Source organism: Xyrauchen texanus, chromosome 12, assembly GCF_025860055.1.
Source record: "Xyrauchen texanus isolate HMW12.3.18 chromosome 12, RBS_HiC_50CHRs, whole genome shotgun sequence".
Taxonomy (NCBI): Eukaryota; Metazoa; Chordata; class Actinopteri; order Cypriniformes; family Catostomidae; genus Xyrauchen; species Xyrauchen texanus.
In genome coordinates this window covers 30,051,033-30,074,115 of record NC_068287.1, presented here as the reverse complement: position 1 = coordinate 30,074,115, position 23,083 = coordinate 30,051,033, and the positions used below count along the sequence as shown (strand labels likewise).

Genomic DNA, 23,083 nt, shown 5'->3' with positions numbered 1-23,083 from the left:
AGCAGCCCAAAGCCGAAGCATTCTGACTCCAAAAAAACTCCTCCCCCCGTTTCGCTTTTAAGCTCGATCATCTACACCAACACCAACCATTCAAACAGGTAAAGGTGCGCTGAGCGTTTCCGCCTCGAGACACACAGGTGAGCACTGTGTCCTGGAGCACCGCTGCCATGGCCGAGTCTCAGTTGGTGTGCATGGACGATGAACACGTTAATGTGAAGATACCGGAATCCAAACCGGAATTTTATTACAGCGAGGAGCAGCGGGCCGCGCTCGAGCAGCTCTTGAAGAACGGCGATGGCGCTTTTAAGATGCGTCTCAAAGACGATAACGTTAAGGACTTTCTTTCCGCCAGGGAAATCAAATGGATGCGGGACACCTTCCAGGAATATAACAGTGACTCAGACACATGTTGCTCGCGGTCGCCCCATGATACGAGTGAAGACTCGGGTGTTCACTCTACATACTGGCCGACCATGTCTGACACCGAGATCCCTCCGCTGGACATCGGTTGGCCCAGCAGCGGTCATTACAAAGGGGTGACTCGGGTGTCTGTTTACACCCACCCACCCAAAACGAACAGTCCGCATATTAAAGAAGTGGTGCGTAGACTCATTCAAGAATCTACAAAGGTAAGAGGATGTTTAGTTTTAGACTGAGTGATGCTCATTAAAACGTGTTCCTGCAAAACAAGGTCTTCCGTTTGAACTTCTTCCGTTCAAAACAAGGGCATATTTATTAAAGGTGTAGGCTATATATGTATGTGTGTATGTGTGTGTGTGTGTGTGTGTGTGTGTGTGTGTGTGTGTGTGTGTGTGTGTGTGTGTGTGATATTTTCTATAGGCCAACACCATATTAAAATATTCCGTTTTGTCATTCAAATGATGATGGTTAGGTCTTCCTAAACATGGTTAACAGGAACGAGAAGTGTTTGAAAGCATATGGTCTTGACCATCTTAAAAGTTTTATGTTGGTCTGTGTTTTTTAAGTTAATTGTCAGTCATGTGAATTAAATGGGAAATATCTTTGTATTTTTATTTTACTTTTGTACTTTGTAAAATGTATTATTTTCGACTGAGCATGATTCGTCATTTAAATCAACCTCTGTCTCACACTTGACTATGTTTATATCGAGCCATATAACGTTGTGGGAATGAAGAATAATGGAAGAAAGTAGACTATAAATGTTAAGGTTTCAGTGATAAAATTACACTGGGGGCATGTCCTAAATATTGAACAGGCCTATTCCCTAGAACAGTGGGTTTTTTGTGCAGTGGAGCGTTTATTAGAGGACTAGGTCTAAGCACTTGGAATAAAACTGTTTGTTTGAACATTAAACTTTAGTCATGTCAAATGCCAGACAGCACCACCAAGCCAGTCTTAAAACACTGTTATTCTAAAAATGGAAAAATAAAACAATTTCAAAAGATTATAAATGCAATAGAAAATGCAGTAAATATTATTATCAATAACAATAATCATCATCATTATTGTAGACCTAATTATAATGTTTTTTTTAATAAATAAAAATAATTATTATTAAAATACACTCAAAATGATTTATGGATTTACATTTTAATTAGGGCTGTCAATCGATTAACATTTTTAATCCAATTAATTACATGGTGTCCCGATGAATTAATTGCGATTAATCGCATATACAACTATTTGCTGAGAAAGCCCCTCATATAACAATAACTCAATATATAATGATTATACATATTTATATCAATATATCATTATACATAGTTATCTTTAAATATTTATGGTACCTGGAGGGGTCTTCTGGTGCTGTTGCCCATCCAGAAATACTTTTCTGCACTCTTGTAACATGTGATTATTTGGGTTACTGTCACCTTCCTGTCAGCTCAAACCAGTCTGGCCATTCTCTATTGACCTCTCTCATGAACAAGGCGTTTCCATCGCAGAACTACCATTCACGGGATGTTTTTTGTTTTTGGCATCATTGTGAGTAAATTATAAAGACTGTTGCGTGTGAAAATCCCAGGAGATCAGCAATTACAGAAACAATTACAACAATTATCCATGTGATTATCTAATCAGCCAATTGTGTGGCAGCAATGCAGTGCATAAAATCATGCAATTACGGGTCAGGAGCTTCAGTTAATGTTACATCAATCCTCAGAATGGGGAAATAATGTAACCTCAGTGATTTGGCATGATTGTTGGTGCCAGATGGGCTGGTTTGAGTATTTCTGTAACCTTGTTGATGAGAGAGCTCGGTAGAGAATGGCCAGGCTGGTTCGAACTGACAAAGTCTACAGTAACTTGGATAACTGCTTTTTACAATTGTGGTGAGAAGAATAGTGGTTGGTGCGGTTTTGGCAGCATGAGGGGGACCTACACAATATTAGGCAGGTGGTTTTAATGTTGTGTGTATGTACACACATACATTAACTATTTTATTTGAAGTTTTTTCTACATAAAACCAAATTTAAAAAATTATTTTATTTGTAAACTTATTTGAAACAAGCTACTGCCATTCATCTAATGTTGGAATTGATAAGATAGAAAAGTTTTTGGTGAGATAATAAAATGAATTATTTAAAGACAAAAACTTAGATTTCCTTTTCAAAAAGACCAGTTTTTCTCGTTATAAGACACGCAATAAACTGAACTTGAACTTGTAACAGATCAGTTGCTAAAAAAATCTATCTAATTTGAAATGGATTTGTGTGTGAAAGGTGAAGAAATAATCATTCATGTAATTGCCCCATACAGCCTTTGGCTTTGTCTGTAAGTGCCAGTCTCTTCCTCTATGTTGTTGCTTTGTCAATCATACAAAAACCACTGGTGTCACCCGAGGCCTCAAGTCATGCCTCTCTACTACCGGGTTTGCACACACGTGATTAAATGACTGTGCCGAGGCTCTGTCAGTCTCAATTATAATGACACACTTCAGGCACTTTACTGGCTTCAATACAATACACCTCCATATACTGTACATGGACCCTTAATTATTAATAAAGCTGTAATAGAGTCCTGGATAATTTATTTAACCTCAAGAACTGGAGTCCTCCTACATTACAGTCTTCTTGTTATAATGCACCCAGTCCGACTATGGGACTGGCCTGTTTAAGACAATTTTCACTTTCAATTCTCATCAGTGTTTACTGTAATTCATTACAACATTTGGGTCTGAAAACCTCTTATTTAAATGGGTCCGTTGTGATATTACTGGTTATTTTAGCTTGTCAGTTATTTTATTGATAAAGTAACATTTTTGTGTATCTGTTAGTTGACTGTATAACTCTTCCATCTTTGCACTATAAGTACCCAATACAGCATAAATACTTATTTGGTAATGGGTTTAGCTGAGATTTAAGTGAAACCAACAACTTGTCAAAATTAGTTAATGTCGTTCTGGCTGTTTAGTTGTTTAGGTTTGTAGCTATATTCCTGTATATATCATGTGAGCCTGTTTCTAGTACTTTTTTCATACTAAGTTGTACTTATTTAAAAGTTTATTGTTGTGCTCTTGATGCCTTTTAAAAATAGTTGACATGTTTTAAGCTGCTTTTATACTCATTTGTATATTATTTTATACACTTCACATTGTGTGCATATTATTGAGTTATAGTATCATAATTGTATTTATTTTTTTCTTAGATTTAGGAGTGGCTTAAAATGAATACATGTGATTGCTGACTAGTGTTACATTTAAGTTTCAGTAAATGTGTCAATGTTAGCATTGGATTGTGCCCTTAGGACATTATATTAACATAGTATTTGGGTTGATCCTGACGCTTGCTGTCACACATGACTCTAATGTCAAGGTACCTCCTCCTGATGAACTGATAAGAAAGACACCTGTCTTAAGAGCAACATTACCTTGTTCTGTAACTTCTGTATGAAGTTGTTTTAGTTCCTTGATGTTCCTTGGAAGCTGATACAGTAGTTAACTGTAAATAATGCAGATCAGGCTTTACAACCTTTCAGGCATTTTTTGGATTGTTTCTCATAGTAGTGGTAGAGCAGAACTGTATGTGTTATTAAAAGGATAAAAGCAGACAGGCCTGTCCTTGTGTTATATTAATTGTATGTTACATATATCTTGTGCCTGGTATCGGCTTCATTTTTGGGTGGACATGTCTGTACCAATTTTAGCCTTTGACAATTTTGTCCCTACCACTTTTTGAAATAGCTTTCATCAGGTAGTCTAATGCAGAATAAATGTTCTTCTTGAACAGGATTTTCAATTTCATTCATGTGCGTTATAATAAGTGGCGATCTGGCACTGGAATGTTATCTTAAAAGTTATGATATATGTTTTTTGCGGCTGTTCAAAGTGATGTTGAGCGACAGGTGACAGAGACAATGTTCTTTCGTGCACACAGAAGCACGCTCTACTGGCTCCGCAGCTGTCGCTCTTGTCCAGTTAAACCGCAAAGCAAAATACAAACAGATGCTGTGCATCCGGAAAGTATTAACAGCGCTTCAATTTTTCCATATTTTGTTATGTTCAGCCTTATTTCAAAATTGATTAAATTCATTATTTTCCTCATAATTCTACAAACAATACCCCATAATGACAATGTGAAAGAAGTTTGTTTGAAATCTTGAAATTCAAGCCAAAGCGTTCAGTTTTGCTTATGGTCTGAGAGTCCTTCAGGTGCCTTTATGGCAAACTCCATGTGCCTTTTAATGAGTGGCTTCCTTCTGGCCACTCTACCATACAGGCCTGATTGGTGGAGTGCTGCAGAGATGGTTGTTCTTCTGGAAGGTTCTCTTCTCTCCACAGAGAAACGCTGGAGCTCTTTCAGAGTGACCATCGGGTTCTTGGTCACCTCCCTGACTAAGGCCCTTCTCCCCCGAACGCTCCGTTTGGCCGGGCGGCCAGCTCTAGGAAGAGTCCTGGTGGTTCCAAACTTCTTCCATTTAAGGATGATGGAGGCCACTGTGCTCATTGGGACCTTCAATGCTGCAGAAATTGTTCTGTACCCTTCCCCAGATCTGTGCCTCGATACAATCCTGTCTCGGAGGTCTACAGACAACATAACAGTACAGTAACCTAACAAAATGTGGAAAAAGGGAAGCACTGTGAATACTTTCTGGATACACTGTCCAGATTCATGATATACATCCACTGACGTAAAGATGTAATCTTGGTATATATAAAAAAATTATACTAGGGCAGAATAAAACCTGGAACTCCTTGTACTAGAAGTAAAAATGTACCATAAGCTAGGGGTGGGCGATATGGAAAAAATATCATATCACGATTTTTTCAGGAAAAATCACGATTCACGATTTTATCACGATTCTATTTCATGTTTATTTTTAAGACTATTTTGCAAATTACTGAGCCGCAACACAGGAAAAATTATATCCCCATTTAAAAAAAAACATAGCCCTACAAGGTAACAAAACATAAAAGGGAAAAAAAATGACAGACTGTGTCAAAGTACGTTTTCGAGCATATTTTAATCAAGTGTATATTTAATGGAAGTGCAGTTGTGCAAAGTAAGAACATTCAACAGGACTTGCATTACAATCAAAGACTTCTCATCATAAAATGAACATTGTTTTAAAAAAAAATCTAACATTGGCAACAGCTGTAACAGACCCTGAGCAAAACCCATGTCAGCATTTTTTTCTATTTCTATTTTTTTGAGGTAGCATCTAGCATGAAAAATATAGATAAATAAACAGATGCAGCAAAAACAAGTTGAAAAATGTAAGCTTATTTTAAAAAGGTTAAATAAAAATGTTTAAATAAAAAAATATTAACTTGGTCTAGTTATAAATGTAAGTACAGTCAGAGACTATAGCATAAATCCCCAAATAAACATTTTCTTCAAAAGGTAAAACACTACAAAAATAAATAGCTTAATAAAGAAAAGTCAAATACAAAATGTAAACTACCTTTTATAATCTCTTAAGTAAATTTTTTTTTAAAGTGCAATGTGATTCAGAACCAAAACAATCAACCAAAGGTGCAAACATATTTCTGAATCCTGACTCTTTTAAACTTGGCAGCTTTAGAACAAACCTTTCACAAGAACGTAAAGTATGACTGATCCCAATCACAAATTTTTAGAGAGGAAAACCAGTTGATTGACTTTATCTGGCTTGAGAGTTGCCCTTTGGCATGTGACAATATTGCCACCTGTGCTAAAAGCTCTTTCTGATGGAGCACTTGTTGCTGGAATGCACAAGTACTTTCTAGCAAGTTGGCTAACTCTTGGAAAGTTTGTCTCATGGACTTTCCACCATTCCAAGGGATTCACCTCACTTTCTGCATTCGGTGTGGACAAGTATCCCTTCAATTCCCCTTCTATTACCTCTTTTAGAGATAAGGAAGATGATCTTGGAACTGCACCACCTGAGGTTTTCAAAAAGCTGGCAAGTGATTTCTTTACTTTCTTGTGTGGTGTTTGTTCTGCGTCAGGGCTCTGTGATGTGGAGGCAGATGTAGGCTGTTGAACCGATGTTGGATACTGTATGGTCAGCAAAGACTCCAGCTCAGATACAGCTCTGGCTTGTATTCCCTCTATCTTGTCGCTGTCAATGTATTGAGTTTTGAACCTGGGATCAACAAGCGAAGCCATATCCAACAGGTCATCAGTGGTGGGATCCTGATATTTGTCAGTGAGGTAATCGAGAATTGCTTTCTTCATTGTTTTTGTTAGTTCAGTTTCATCATCATTCAGGCTCAAGATGTTGACTTTCAACAGATAAAGCACTGGCTTTACGTAGGACACACTCACATAGTCCTCACCGGAGAGTGCATCAGTAAAGTCTCTCAGTGGACTCAGTGCCTTTTTCACAGACTCCATCACGTCAATGTCTTGCCATGATGGGACCAAATGCCTCGCCTTCCGGTCTGCCTTCAGGACCTGCGAAATGGCCTTTTCCTGGTCAAGCACTCTCTCAATCATGTTGAGTCTGGAACCGCATCGTGTAGGGGATTCAGTGATGAGTATCTGTTGAGGTAGTTTCAGCTCAGTTTGATCATTATTTAATTCCCTTTTTTTCTTCCAACTGAAAGAGAAGGTACTGACGACTTTCTTGCAGATAGATGTTATGCGTTCAACACGAGGGTCTTTGGCACTTTTTTTCTAAATTAAAAAATAAAATAAAAATGTATTGATTAGATTTAATTAAATTTTAATTCATAATATTTTATTGAAACCAAACAAATTGTGCTACAATACCATATTTTTTTTTCATATACAAAACATTTAAATATAATAATCCAATTTATATTGTAAACTAGTCTCATCATTTTACTCTGTTCAGTGTTCCTAATGTACCCTAATTAGTAAATATTTAGTGTTACAATTTACAAACAAACTTCTAAATGCATGTGAAAATATTTTATTTTTAGTCTCACTCACCAATAGCTAGGTGAAGTCTGTGCCCAAAGCACTGTAGACGTGTCCAACTGTTGAGCTCCAAGGCTCTCACCATGTTAGCCCCACTGTCAGTAGTCATGCAGGTCATGTTCGCTTCTTTCAGTCCCCAAAATTCAAGCGCTTCCCTAAGGCCTTGTCCTATGAGCTCTCCCGTGTGGTCTTGCGGGAAGTATGTTGTTTCTAGACATGCACTGCACAACTTCCAGTCATCAATTAAATGAATTGTCAGACTTAAATAGGGTTCTGAAGTGCGGCTAGACCATAAGTCAGCTGTTGTGGCAAAAAAATTAACGTTTTGAACTTTGTGTTCCATCTTGTTGCGGCATTCGGAATACAGCCGTGGAATGGCCTTCGCAGAAAAATATTTGAGGCTGGGAATCTCGTAACGCGGATCAACGACTTTGAGGAGTCTTTTGAAACCCTCGTTTTCCACAGTTTTTATGGGGATCATATCCTTGGCCAGGTAAAATGTCACTGCATCAGTTACATCTTTCCAGCGCTTACTTGTCCTGTCATACGGAGTTCCCTTCTCAAATACCTCCTTCGTTAGAGTTGTTTGTTTAAGCCTTGTAACGTTAGCCTCTGGCTGCTCCGTGGATGTACCTGATGCACTCGCACGGGGTCCCCTCACAATTTGACTATCAGCATATTCTTTAGGGTGTTTTCTTTTGAGGTGGTTAAAAAGATTTGTTGTGTTACCATCCGACGTGCGAATCTTATCATTGCAACATTTGCAAATAACTGTTGTTTGCGCCGTGTCTCTTATGGAAAATCCAAACCATTTCCATATTACCAATGTTGATTTTTTTTTTTAGGAATCAACTCCTCTGTGTTTTCATCCATCGTCCCTGCGTTGCTAAATCTCACAAGCAAGTTTATGATCCTGTTAGCACGCCGACATCTAGCGCGCCTCGCATCGCATGCTGTTTTCATGTAGTTGAAAAGCCATAGAACTGCATCTGATAGAACGTGCACTGTAGCACGATACAACGATATTTCCGAAAAGTGAATCGTGGAGACAGTTTAATCGTTCACGAACAAAAATGGTCATATCGCACACCCCTACCATAAGCCCAATCAGTCACCCAGTGTGACTTTGGTTAATGCATGTATATCCACAGACTACCAAAATCTCATGACCAACAGTTATATGGATAAAGTTACCAAATTAACTATTTGAAATATTTATTTGAGTGCTTGAATTGTTCAAAGTATGATTTTGTTTAACAAAGTGATGCCCAGGGGCCTGGGTAGCTCAGCAAGAAAAGATGCTGACTACCAAACCTGGAGTCACAAGTTTGAATCAAAGGCATGCTGAGTGACTCCAGCCTGGTCTCCTAAGCAACCAAATTGGCCCAGTTGCTAGGGAGGGTAGAGTCATATGGGGTAACCTCTTCGTGGTTACTATAATGTGTGGTTCTCGCTCTCAGTGGAGCGCGTGGTAAGTTGTGCATGGATGCCGAGGAGAATAGCGTGAAGCCTCCACACGAGGACTTAGAGGTCATTGGGAATTGGGCATTCCAGATTGGGAAGAAAAAGAAAAAAAAGTGATGTTCATGCATGGTATACACTCTGATATACAAATATATTTCAATCAACAGGTTTGTAGAAAGAGTCGTTTCTCTCTCTCTCTCTCTCTCTCTCTCTCTCTCTCTCTCTCTCTCTCTCTCTCTATATATATATATATATATATATATATATATATATATATATATATATATATATATATTATATTATATTTGTTGCATTTTCCCTTTAATATTAAAAGAAATAAAGAGATACACTGTTAATGTGTCACTGTGCTTTTTTAACCAGCAAAATGAGTTTTGAGTGGTTTTGACACCACAAAAGGTTTTAATTTTTATTTTTTTTCTCTGTTTAATGCAAATCACTTCCTTATTTTACCTTGAGCTTTTATGGGTATGTGTGAGTCAGTAACCAGGAGTGAACAAGTCTTTACCAACCAATGAACCTTAAGACTAAGCTCTACAGCAGCTCTAAATTGACCCATTACATTTGTTTTTCCAGATTATGATTGTTTTTAAATGATGAGCTTTTGTGTTAACCCAGTTTTAAATGGTGCATGTGGTTTATATTTAACACATATCTGCCTTTTACCCAGATAGGCAGCTTTGTTTATACAGTAGATGGCTTGTTTTAGCTGAGCATTTTGAGTCATGCTGAGTTTGTTCTCTTTTATTTGCTTTATCTTTAAGTAGGGATGTCCCGATCCGATACCTGGATCAGTATCGGCTTCAATACTGACGTTTTTGGATGGATTGGGTATCAGACCGATGAGCCCGACCCAAATCCGATACTGTGTGTTAGTCATGTTCGTTACTGTCAAGCTCAAAAAATAACATAAAAGAACAGTTAAAACACCATTAAAGCAGTTAACATGACTCAGGCATTTTATGCGAAGATGCATGATAGCTCTGATATGAACTCAGAGATATGAACTCAGTAGCAGGGTTTATTGAACAGATGATTGGAACAGTGATGTAAACATTGTGAGTAAATCCAGTTGAGCAGAGTGGCAAACAGCAGGTGAGTAATATCCAGACAGAGTATAGACAGGGTATAGACACGATGAAGGGGATAACTCAAAAATGTTATGATACTTGCAGACAATAATGAAGACACAGGTATGCTTGACATAGTAGAAAGTTCTGGAAGCAGTTTTGGTCAAAGTTCTACGGATGACTTATAATGGAATTACTGTTAATTTTGCTGCTACATTATCCAGTATACTAGTTAATAATAAAGTGTTTCTTAAGAAGCTATACATTTATATTGAAAATCATTATTAAAACATCATTTATATATGATACTTCCACACAATAATGTAAAGATATTATAAACTGATTATGAAAAAAACCCAACACAGTTATCGGTATCAGCCAATACTGAGATTTCCGATATCGGATCGGAAGTGGAAAAAGTGGTATCGGGACATCCCTATCTATAAGCCCTCAGTGAATCATTTATGTCTAACAAATAGAAATGTACTGTAAAGTTTTATCAAAAATAGAAATCTTTTTTTTCTGCCACATAAATTTGGTGGGGCCTGTGAAAATGTTGTCGGTGCAAGTTAAAACTACTACCAGCCTGACCAGCAGATAAAATCCTTAGTGTTGGGCCCTGACCTGTTTGAAACATGTTTACTCAAGTTACATTACTGCAAAAAGTCCAGAGCTTGATGTTGCGCATAAACACCTCAAAGGCAAATGTGTCATGTTAAGAAGCTCTGGGTGAATAAGCTATGCACTTACCACTCCTGTTTGGCTTTACTTAATTTTCAGTTGATTGCAGTGGTCATGGACCTGTTGACAGACCTGTTGATCCTGCAGGATCTCTTTGATGCTGCAAGTAAGAGAGGGGTGGCTGTATACTTACTGCTGGAGGAGCATGGCTTGCCACACTTCCTGGACATGAGCAGCAGACTGCAGATTTCTGCACAACATCTGAGGGTGAGTGAGCCACTTGTCCCAAGCAATTATAATACAGGGAATTGTTGTTGAACTTTATCATTGAGACTGTGGAGGCTAAAGGAATATGTCACCCAAAAAATGGAAATTCCATTTACTCACCTGGTCTTCCAAACCCAAATTACTTACTATGTGGAACACAAAAGCCTCAGTCACCATTAACATTTGTTTCATCGTGTGTGTGTGTGTGTGTGTGTGTGTGTGTGTGTGTGTGTGTGTGTGTGTGTGTGTGTGTGTGTGTGTGTGTGTGTGTGTGTGTGTGTGTGTGTGTGTGTGTGTGTGTGTGTGTGTGTGTGAGCGTGTATTTATCACTTTGTGAGGAGGACCAAATGTCCCCATAAGGATAAATTTTTGACTTTGTGGGGACATTTTGTCGGTCCCCATGAGGAAAAGAGCTTATAAATCATACTAAATTATGTTTTTTGAAAATGTAAAAATGCAGAAAGTTTTCTGTGAGGGTTAGGTTTAGGGGTAGGGTTAGGTTTAGGGGATATAATATAAAGTTTTTACAGTATAAAAACCATTATGTCTATGGAAAGTCCCCATAAAACATGGAAACACAACATGTGTGTGTGTGTGTGTGTGTGTGTGTGTGTGTGTGTGTGTGTGATACTGTGATTCTAATTCACTAATCATCACATGTAGGGCTGGGATAAACGATTATTTTTTAAACGATTAATCTAGCGATTTATTTTTTCGATGCATCGATTAATCTAACGATTCATTTTTTTCAGTCCGATTCGATTTCGATTCGATTAATCGACTTGTGACAACACCGGTAATACCGGTTTCATCGGGGGTGGGGGTGTATAAAATGTAAAAAAAAAACATTTGCCGGGAGTTTGATTGACTGGCGATCTGATCAATCAATCATAATACGCCATTTTTGTCCGACTAAGTAGTCAGGAGAGAGAAGATTAATGTCGGTGGATTTGAATTTGAATAATGGATTGTAGGCTACTGTACTGACATCTTTCCCCGGTTAAAACAACAGTCCTTCTGATGTAGGCTACATTCATGTTTAGCCTATTTGATGCTATAAATTAACCAAGGAAAAGATGATCGGTTCACGAGCAGCTTTAACTGAGGCAATCTGTCACGACACATTAAAGAGCCACAAAATAGTAGGCCTATTTATGGTTTAATTTTCTTTGAATGACCAAATTTGAAAGTTGAGACTTTATTAAATGTTACCTGCTTGGTCCTGTCTGTCAGCGTGCTGTCAGTGTCCTCTATGTATTTTTCACTGACATTCATAGCTATAAGCGCATTATTAATAGCTATAGCTGAAAACTTTAGGTGTTGACAACGTATTATAGCCTACTCCAACATCGAGTGCAAAGTGGGGAGTTGAAAAAAAACTTGCGGTGCTCTGTCATCTGCAGCTGCAACCGGGTGGCGCCTCTTCAGATGCTGGTGCATTGCCGTGGTGCTAGAATGGAAGGCCATCTCCATTTTGCAAAGACGACATATCACGGAATTGTTTCCTTTTAAATTAAAGAATTCCCATACTTTAGAGGAACGAGTGCATGCCGCCTTGCACTTCTGATAGTCTGAGGAGCCACTCGTGTTGCTACTAGTCGCCGGCGCCGCCATCTTTGTTTTGGGTCCGCCGAATCAACGCGCATATTTTGCGTCGACGTATTTTTTGCGTCGACGTCATCGATGACGTCGCCGCTTTGTCCCAGCCCTAATCACATGTCATACAGGTTTGGAACAATATGAGGGTATGTGTCAACAGTAGTTTCACTTTTGGACAAAGACAAACAATCTTACACTCAAAAACATATACTGTATGCATATACTACTCTAGTAAACCTTTAAATTCTGTTCCAAAATCTAGTGATCTGCTTCACTACCTACTGCCTAAATAGGTAGCTGCCCACTAAAGCAGCATCCTAACTGTCATGAAACCTCATAAGTGACTTATTTGGGACACTATATAGGAAGCAACTCTATGTTCCACACAAACAACACTTTGCATGTACTTTGACACAGTTAATTTCAACTGAGTTTGACATTAGTATGTTGCTAAGATTATTGTGCAATACTGTAAAAATATACAGCACACACAAAGATTGGGTAAAATAATCTATTTTAAATCGTTTTTAATTACACAATTTTTACAGATAATTTTTCTGTATTAAATTAATTTGTCTAATAGTATATTAATTAGTGATAGACCGATATATCAGCCATGCAGATTAATCGGCCAATATTTGGCCTTTTTGTGATTATCGGCCCATAATTGTTTGCTTGGCGTATTAACAGAAGTGTAATCTTTCCCTTGTGTTAGTTCCAGAATCTGTCAATACATTTGTCAATGGATAATCAACACTTTCTGTTTTCAATGTTTTTTCTTTTCCAGTTTATGCAAATTTCAGTAAATATTGCATAAAATTATGTTTGTTTCACTTTAGAAACATCTGATTTGCTGTTGTTAAATTGTATTATGTTTATCAACATTTATATCAGCCACCCTGCTCTCTAGACATCGGTATCTGCATTGGCCATTGAAAAACCCATAATGGTCAACCACTAATATTAATTAGTAAATTAAATAAAATAGGATATGAAATTATGTTTATACTTATAAGGACAGACTTTCATAAATGGTATACAATTATACTTATTGTTTTGGGGGGTTTTTTTTGGCCAAAAAAAGGTAGTACCTAGAAGGTAGAACTTACAAACTGCCTATAGAAACTTATATATGCTGGCTCCACATTGGCACGATTCCTTCAAATATGATTTCTTATAATGCTGCTTCCATAGGCAGCTTTTTATGTTTCTGAACAGCGCGATAGAATAACCTGTTTTAAAAAAAAAAAACAAGACCAATGCATTTTTTTAAACCCTATTTGATTTTATTCATCAATATCAAAATACATCTTTTGCCACGTATAATGTTATTTAAAGTGATGAACACAAATCTTATCAACGCATCTGAATGTGTATGTTAAGAAAATTGCCACTTTCCATATCAGTCAGATACTAACATGTGACTAAAGTAATTGCACATGTTAGCAGAGTGTCAGCTGTCCTAGAAGACTTGTGTGAACTTGAAACTGTGGATGATTGTCTGATGCTACAGGCATCACCTGACATTCTGGTCCGCTGTGTACACACATAACAGTACCTGTAGAATAAAACCCAGGACCTTCCGAAAGACTGTCCCATATAGCACCAATCTCCTTAGTGTACATTGCCAAAAAGTCTTATCTACAGTATGTGTATTGCTTTTTAATATCACACTGGGGCTTTTCATCTGACACTTTACACTATGCAATAGAGTTAGATAAGATTACACTTGCAATAGAGTTAGATAGACGATATTCAGATTTCCACAGAACTAAGAAAAAAGGCAACTTGATCTTATTTAGGAGAGTTGTGGAGTGCTCTCATCTCTCATGCTTCTGATTTTTCTTGTCCATGCCAGCCATGTACTTAAAGACTCAGTTCCAGTATTCCTCTCAGTATTCTGTTTGAGTCTTGATTGTGCAAATTAAATCGCCACACCTCTGTGTGCAAGGATTTCTTTTCATTTAACCTCACACCACTCGTCACATTTGATATTTGCCTAAGTTGGGTGTGTTGCTCTGACACCTCAGCTATTTTTTAATCCTGGCCTCATTTTTACTATAACTGGAATTGTATTTTATGGTGCATTTAAATTTTGTGTCCTTTTAGAACAAAGACGTCTAAAAAAAACCTGTTAAAGTATGTTATAATCTGTTAGCATCAGAGACATTATAAGAAGAGGAGACATATTGCATTATATGTATATATGAATGGGAGAAATCATAACATTCAATGTGGCAGCTGTAGTCCTGCTTCACAGTTAAAAGAGCCATTTGTGTGTTTGTCTAGAATGACCTCACACATTAGCAACCTGGTCACATAGATTCAGCTATTTGCTATTACACTATTGGTAAGGTTTAAGGTATAGAAAATAGAATGTTTTTGTGGATTTTAAATCTAGATAGAGCATTAATCTTAAATAAGCATCTGTTTGTCATCTCACATTTGCTTTTTTGCCGATAGTGCATTAACCTTAAAAGTCTGTTTGGGAGAACATTTACCTCACTTTTAGTGCCATACAGTAGACATTTACCTTGGTACAGCTGCAGTATGTGTAATTAGCCATGTATGTATTTATTTAAAAAGAAAAATGTTGCCAGTTGAAGCTCCAAAAAGCATAAAAGTAATCCAAAGGACTCCAGTGGTTTTATCTATGTCTTTGGAAGTGATTCAATCAGGTTTGGGTGAGAACAGACCAAAATGTATTTTTTTTTTACTATAAATCTTACAACTGCAGTCTCCTTTGTAGCAATATGGAAAAAAATCCATACCGTCCATTTCACTTTTCCAAATGGGCGGAAACCAATGAGGAAGAAGGAAATTATATAAAAGAGAGCGAGAGAGAAGCGGAAGCAGGAAGAAAAGAAAATTAAAACTCATAGGTTAACTAAGAGGGTCACATGCTACCTGAAGGCCGGGCGCTGCCATTTGTTCCTGGATTTTCTGTGTGTGCTGACCGGGTGTGATCGCCAAGTGATGGAGAAATTTAGCTCTGCACAGTTTGCCTGCCTGGTGCAACCTGAGACAGCCTGTCTCGCCTGCCACAGGTATTAGCATTGTCCATCATCTTTTAACCCCACGCTAAGACTCAAAACTTATTTTTCCAGGCTCTGAATGTTCAGTGGTGGGTCCCCTACGTAGCCTACTTCATGCAGTCAACACACACACACACACACACACACACACACACACATACACGCTCACTACCCATGCACGCAAGCACAAAGGTATTGTGAATCAGACGAAAGTCAGAATTGTGTTTAAGCCGTAATCTGCTTGGTACCGTTTGTGTATTAATTCGTTTTTGTTTTTGTCTTTTTGAGGAAAAAGAGAGAGGAAAAAATACATGCTGTTTGAAAAGTGAACATTGAGTAACCACTTTTTCTATGTTTTCTTAAATAACGTGTTTTCTTTGTTTTTTGACCTGAAAACCTTCAATTTGTGAGTGTACATTTAAGTCCATGTTCTATGTGCTATTGTGGTTATTGGAAGCTTTCATTGTGTGTATCGGTGGTTTATGAGCTATTTACCAGGAAACTGAAATTGATTTATTTTTTGACAAGTAAAAACTTGTCTGGCACCCAAACAATTAGACTCAAGTTACCAGTTATTCATTCTTTGAATTTATTTGGGACAGCCACCGTTAGAAAAATATTTCTGCTCTGTTGGTTCATACAATTCAAGTGAATGGCGACCAAAACTTTGAAGCTCCAAAAAGCATAAAAGTAATCCAAAGGACTCCAGTGGTTTTATCTATGTCTTTGGAAGCAAGGTTTGGGTGAGAACAGACCAAAATGTAACACATTTTTACTATAAATCTTACAACTGCAGTCTCCTTGGCTAGCATGATTACAAGCTTGATTATATTGCCAACTAGCACTCTGTGCATGTATCAAGCTCTAGGAAGTCTAATTGAATTAAGAAATGAACTTGTCATGATCATGCATAGAGACATTTTGGTTACACTTCCTAGATTACAATTCTCGATTACATTTCTAGTACTTGAAGCATGCGCTAGATGTCGCTAGGAACTGTATTTGAGCTTGATATCATGATCGGCAAGGAGACTTATTATGTCAAGACAAATTAGATACATTTTGGTCTATTCTCATCCAAAACCAATTTGATCAGTTCAGAAGACATGGATTAAACCACTGGAGTCATATGGATTACTTTTTTGAAACTTCAAATTTTGGTCACCATTCACTTGCATTGTAGGGATTTACAGAGCTGAGATATTCCTCTAAAAATCTTTGTGTTCTGCTGAAGAAAAAAGTCATAGACATCTGGGATGGCATGAGGGTGTGTAAATGTTGAGAACATTTACATTTTTTAATTAACTAACCCTTTAAATCTATATTTTTATAAGCGATATGATAGGTGTAGATGAAAAACTTATCAATATTTAAGTCCTTTAAAAGTCCATATCAGCCTTTTTTTAAAGCTTTTAAAATTGGGCACTGGCAAAGATCATGAAAATGTTAACTTTTTATATGTTGCTTTCATGGCCATCAATGGAGGAATCATATGGTGTAGTTCAAGCATTTATCAGCAGAGCTTAACTGGATCATGCTAATTAGTCAATCTTTGAACACCTTGTTTATAAAATTTTTCTCTCTCCCTGCTTAAGAACCTGCGGGTGCAAACTGTGAGAGGCTCTGGGTTGGATCTGTCTTTTGGTCGTCTTCCAGGATCGCTGTGCTCAAAGTATATGTTAGTAGATGGAGAGAAAGTGATGTCTGGATCATACAGGTTAGTATGTAGACCAAAGGTACCTCTCTCACCCAAACTTTACATTTGTTTACTCCGTACACCTTGTTCACACATTTTTTATTAAAAAAAAATGTTCATTTGTTTACACACTCTTTCATCAACACATTTGATTTACCTTTCCATTCTATGTAGCTTTACATGGAGCGCCTCCAGAATGAACCGTAACACAATCACTGTAATGTCAGGACAAGTTGTTGACTTCTTCGACAATGACTTCAGAGAGCTGTATGCTGTGTCTGATAAAGTGGATCTATACCGTGAGTTTCACATCACTAAGCCAACCCTGATAGTTCCTGTGCTGAAAACGCCAGCAGAACCCATTAGACGTGCACTTCCTGTGCCCACATCTCGCTTCCAAGTTTCTCTAGAGGGCACCAAACAGACTGACCTAAAGGTTCCTGCACATAAATACCACAATCCTAAGTACTCTTTGGTTGTTGGCAACAGTCTAGGCATGACTGGTTCCCTGCAGGATCTTTCAACGCTTAGGGACTGTGTTGATCAAGGCACTGTGAATAACATGGAAAAATTAATCTGCACCAATGGGGACAGTATACGTCCGCTGTCCCCAGATGGGACCGAGGACAGTAAATGTAATGGGAAGAAACTTTCACCTTTTGGTTCTAAAAAGCGTTCTTCGTTCCGAAGTTTCCTAAAAGGCAGGGCAAACAACCAGAGTCCAGACTCAAACACAACCTATCACAGCCCAGTCTCTAAAACAACTACTCAAAGCACAGATCCAGTACAGATCAATCATAATAAAAACACTAAGGTAACCAATAATTCCATGGAAGCATCTTGGTTGACCAGACATATCAGAGAAGAGGATGCATCCAAACATATTACTCCCACACCCACTCACAAGATCTCAGAGACTGACAGCACTAGTGAACTCGAGGACACTTTTGAGATAATAGAGAGTCCACCAGTGGTGAAGTTTAAAGGCAAAAAGGGCAAAATGGGTCAGAGGAGTATTTCTCTTCAGGCTATTTCCACAGACGGCGAGGATGGTATGTATACTATACAACTATTTCAATATTTTTGAAGGAATAGTCCACTTAAAAATGAAAATTCTGTCATAATTTACTCACCTTCATGTCATTCCCAACCTGTATGACTTACTTTCAATTCGGAACACAAAAGGAGATGTTTTGGTGAATATCTCAGTCCATTTTTTCAATGCAATGGAAAATCACTTTAAGAAAGGACCTAAGACGTTTAAAAAAGTAGTCCATGTGGCTTTGTGTTAAATTCCAAGTCTTCTGAGGACATATGATTTGTTGAGAACAGCACAAAATGTGTAATTTTTTTTTTTAGCAAATATCTTCACGTCCTTGCATGTTCATGAGTGTATGAGAGAAGCTCATACACGAGAGTGGTGGTGGGATAGTGGGCTAAAGCACATAACTGTTAATCAGAAGGTCGCTGGTTCGATCCCCACAGCCACCACCATTGTGTCCTTGAGCAAAGCACTTAACTCCAGGTTGCTCCAGGGGGATTGTCTCTGTAATAAGTGCACTGTAAGTCGCTTTGGATAAAAGCGCCTGCCAAATGTATAAATGTAAAATGTAAATGTAGAAGCTCATTCACAGTGGCTCACATCTTCATGCTAGAAATTGCATTATATTTATTTACCACCCGCAATCCAGTTTAACCAGGCACTAAATGTACTGAAATAGTACAAATGTAAAAAATCAGTCATTCTTTTTAGCGCAAATATGCCTAGTTTCTAGAGTATGTAAATTTAGCTTATTATATATTGTTTAATTTACAAAAGTGGGCACTATTTGCATGGTGCAATTAACATTATGCTATTAACGCCCGTGGAAAGCAAGTGGTAAACGGAATTTTTGAGATGTTGTGATAGTGAATCGGGTGCTAAAACAATGCAGACAGCACATGAAAATAAACGTTGCCATCAGAAGATGCAATTAATTCTAAGTCAATTCCCTGAGAATATCTGACTTCTTTTGTTTCTTTTCAGGCCTGAGAGGACGGAGGCGTCACCAAAAGAAGACATGTATTCAGTCCTGAGGTTTCATTATCAGCGAGAGGATTCAACATAAGCATGTGCTTACAAATAAGGACTTCAGACACCAGAACAGGTTGAACAGGAAAATTAAAGGGATAGGTCACCCCAGACATAAAAATTTCTCACACGTTGTTCCAAATCTGTATGACATTCTTTCTTCCATGAAATAGAAAATGTTTGGCAGAACAGCCTCTGTCACCTTTTATTTTCATGGTGTATGTACTGTATATATCTTTGGTTGAACTTGATTCAATCATGGACAGTGGTTCCTCGTGACTGAGATTAGTTTTATTAACTTATAATTTTTATGTAATCTCAACACCTAACACTTTATATAGATAGAACCTAATTGAATTAGGTAAACCCAACAAAATTAGACGTGTCAGTGTAACTCAAATAAATCTCTTGTTTGAAGCACTACAGTGCTGTTTAGAAACGATGCTATGGTTAGATTAGATTAGCCTTTATTGTCTCCCTTAGGAGAAATTTGTCTTGGGAATTCGAGAAAACACAGTCAACATAGCATCACACTTACAAATAAACTACAATTATCATGCATTTACACATCAGATATAGCACAAAGCCTTATAACATACGATATACCATACTATTGCACAGATGCCTTACACCTAAATATTGCACAAATGCCCTATACCTAAGTATTGTACTTTGGATGCGTTACCACTAGGCGGGATGTATACAGCCAAATGAAAATATTCCCATAGTCTCTGGGTAGGTAAAAAGGTCTTTGACTTAAACATTTGAGTTCAAGGTCAGGAGTACATACAGAGTCTTTTATTGAGTAATTCCTGCATCAATTATCCTTAATAAAAACACAAATGCCACCTCCATTCGTTTTCCCTGAGTTATTATTTCTGTCCGTACGAACATTTGTGAAGCCTTGTACATGAATCAATGAGTCCGGGAAGTCTCCTTGAAGCCGGTTCTCTGTAGACAATGAGGCATGACTCACGGTATTCATTGCAGGCTCTTGTGTTCAGGTGCAACTCTTCCATCTTGTTCCCAAAGGAGTGAGCATTGCTGAAGCATCTTCAGTGTTGTTGCATCATGGCTTGTTGCATCTTCGGTGTTGTTGAATGCTGCCCCTTCTCCCTCATTTCTGTGGCTGACTGCCTCCATGCCATCGCAACTACTCCTCTGGAACTGTCTAGCAGATCCAGTTCTGGTACTGCTGTTTGCTGTGAAGGACAACAGCAGTTCTCTGCCACAACCCCGTAGCACCTGGTCACTTTCCCTGGTAAACACGGTGGCAGAGTTGTATTGCATGCAAACACTGGATGCAATCAGTGCCAGCAACAACATCACTCCAACAGTCTTCTTCCCCATAATGTTATTTTCTTACTTTTGACTTCATCACCCTTAACAAACTTAACATACATAGAGAAGAGATGGTGAGAGACTTTATATACTGCTTAATGTCTCCTTTTGTCTTCCATGGATGAAAGAAGTCATACAAGTTTGAAACAACATGACGGTGAGTAAATTATACATTTTTGAGCAAATTATCCCTTTAAAAATATACTATACCTTTTTAAAAGAGGAGATTTGTCTCATTATTTTCACCTGTGTAAACAAGATGGGAAAAGTAATTATCCCTAAAATAATATTGACTCAGTCAGCTGAAACTCCTATTGGTGCTGAATTTTAAGAGGAATGTGAAGTTGTTACAACAACCTCCAGAATGCTGACATTACAAGAAGCTGGTCTCAAATAAATGACTGAAATATAGTGCTCACACAGAGATCATGTGACTTCCTGTCATGAGTTATAAAGATAATTATTGCAGAGAGCTCAGTATGTAAGTGTTTCAAAATGTGAACATGTTAGCTTTTTTCCCCCTCTGAATGTCAAAAATATTTCCTGTTCAGTAGATACTTGATCTTTGCTCTACATAACCTCCCTGTCTAAATCAGTTCCACTAACATCTGTGGCACCCACAGAGGGATAAAGAAGTGAGGAAAAAGGGTAAAGCTGACAGAAAATAGTTACCGTGCAGCTTGTTTGTACAACAAATTGAAAGAATTCAACCCAGCTATGTAAAACCCATGCTACTATATCTTCATGGGATGATTTTAACACGTGTTATTTATATATAGATAGATAGATAGATAGATTAGGGCTGTCAATCGATTAAAATGTTTTATCAAATTAATTACATGGTGTCCCGATTGCATTTTAATTGTCGGAAATGAAACAAAATCGAGTCGCACTTAAAGATGAAAAAATTGTTTCATTGACCAATGAAATTGTCAAAATTGTTTATTGGAGTCTTCATTGGGTAATCTATTTGTAGGATGATTTTACATAAAAGTGTAAAACTGTGGCGGAATCAAAACATTCCTGTTTGTTTGAGCAGCCACATTGGTTTGATCAATGGTGTGAGTTCAGGGCGGGACTAAATGTTTAAACAACCAATGGAAAGTAGTTCCAAGAGTTTTCTGGAATTTGTTTGAAAACAGATTTTTTTTTTCATGATGTTAGTAGTGCTGAAATTACACACTTTATGTCCAAAAATAATTGACTTGAGACTTGACTTAAAATCGTAAACAAATGACTTGTGACTTAAAGCTATAGTATGTCATTTCTTCACTAGCACCTATGAAAGGAATTAAGAGGAATCAATGTTTTAAAAACAGCTTTCTGAATATGCACCTTGTCTGCAGTCGTTCAAACAGTCAGATAGTCCCGCCCCCAACCGTGGTCATTGGCTAAGTAACATTGTTGAGTGGAGTCTAAGCGGGTCATCAAAATACACACATACATTTGTATAGCGCCACAGAGACACAGTGTTTACAGTTTTCAAGAAAATTAACCTATGAATGTCTTATAGTCTCTGCAAATTAAATGGAAGTCTCTTGTGCAATTTAATGAGAATGTGCAGTCATTTGAGCCTGTTTCCCACAGCAGTGTTTCAGCACGATGACAACAACTGATTTAATGTTGTAAGATTTTAAGACATGAACAACCGGACTGCACACAAGCACACTGCCTCTTTTTTTAGACTTGTCTTGGACTTGTTACAAAATACTTTGCATCTTAATTTGATTTGTACTATTCTGTACTGTTTCTTTAAAGAATGTATGACAAATGTTTATTTTTTTTAGATCATGACTTCCAATAAAAAAAAGGCTATGGCCTTAAATAAACTTATTCTTCCTTTTTCTTTTCATTTAACCTCTGTGATTGTACTCTGCTAACAATTGCCTGTAAGGAAGACAATGAGCCTTATTTGCCAAATGTGCATTTAATCAGATTGAATTGTAAAGTGGCTAACAGCTACTATTACACAAATTATTAGATTTGCTATTAGAAGAGATGTGAGCGGTCAAATTTAACAATGACACTGATTGAAAATCCAGTATTATTAACTAGTATTATATCCTTTAAAATAAAAAATAAATAAAAGTAAAACACACTCCTATAATAAACTTTTTGAATAATAATTGAAAACATCTGTTTTATTAAACATAGCTAGTTTTATCATTTCTTTTAATCATCTTTTATAATAAAAATGATGCTAGAGGTCAGAGGAGAATGGGCCGACTGATTCAAGCTGATAGAACAGCAACTTTGCCTGAAATAACCACTCGTTACAACCGAGGTATGCAGCAAAGCATTTGTGAAGCCACAACACGCACAACCTTGAGGCGGATGGGCTACAACAGCAGAAGACCCCACCGGGTACCACTCATCTCCACTACAAATAGGAAAAAGAGGCTACAATTTGCAAGAGCTCACCAAAATCGGACAGTTGAAGACTGGAAAAATGTTGCCTGGTCTGATGAGTCTCGATTTCTGTTCAGACAATCAGA

The 23,083-nt window shown here is 37.6% G+C and overlaps 1 protein-coding gene across 1 annotated transcript; it reads left to right on the top strand.

Moving 5' to 3' along the window:
- The first annotated feature begins 50 nt into the window (after positions 1-50).
- LOC127653055 (protein FAM83F-like) lies at positions 51-22,382 on the top strand. Its single transcript, XM_052139562.1, has 5 exons — positions 51-629; positions 10,679-10,846; positions 17,076-17,197; positions 17,351-18,228; positions 19,203-22,382. The coding sequence occupies exons 1-5, from the start codon at positions 168-170 to the stop codon at positions 19,250-19,252; spliced, it is 1,680 nt and encodes a 559-aa protein (XP_051995522.1). The 5' UTR covers positions 51-167; the 3' UTR covers positions 19,253-22,382.
- The last annotated feature ends 701 nt before the right edge of the window (positions 22,383-23,083 follow it).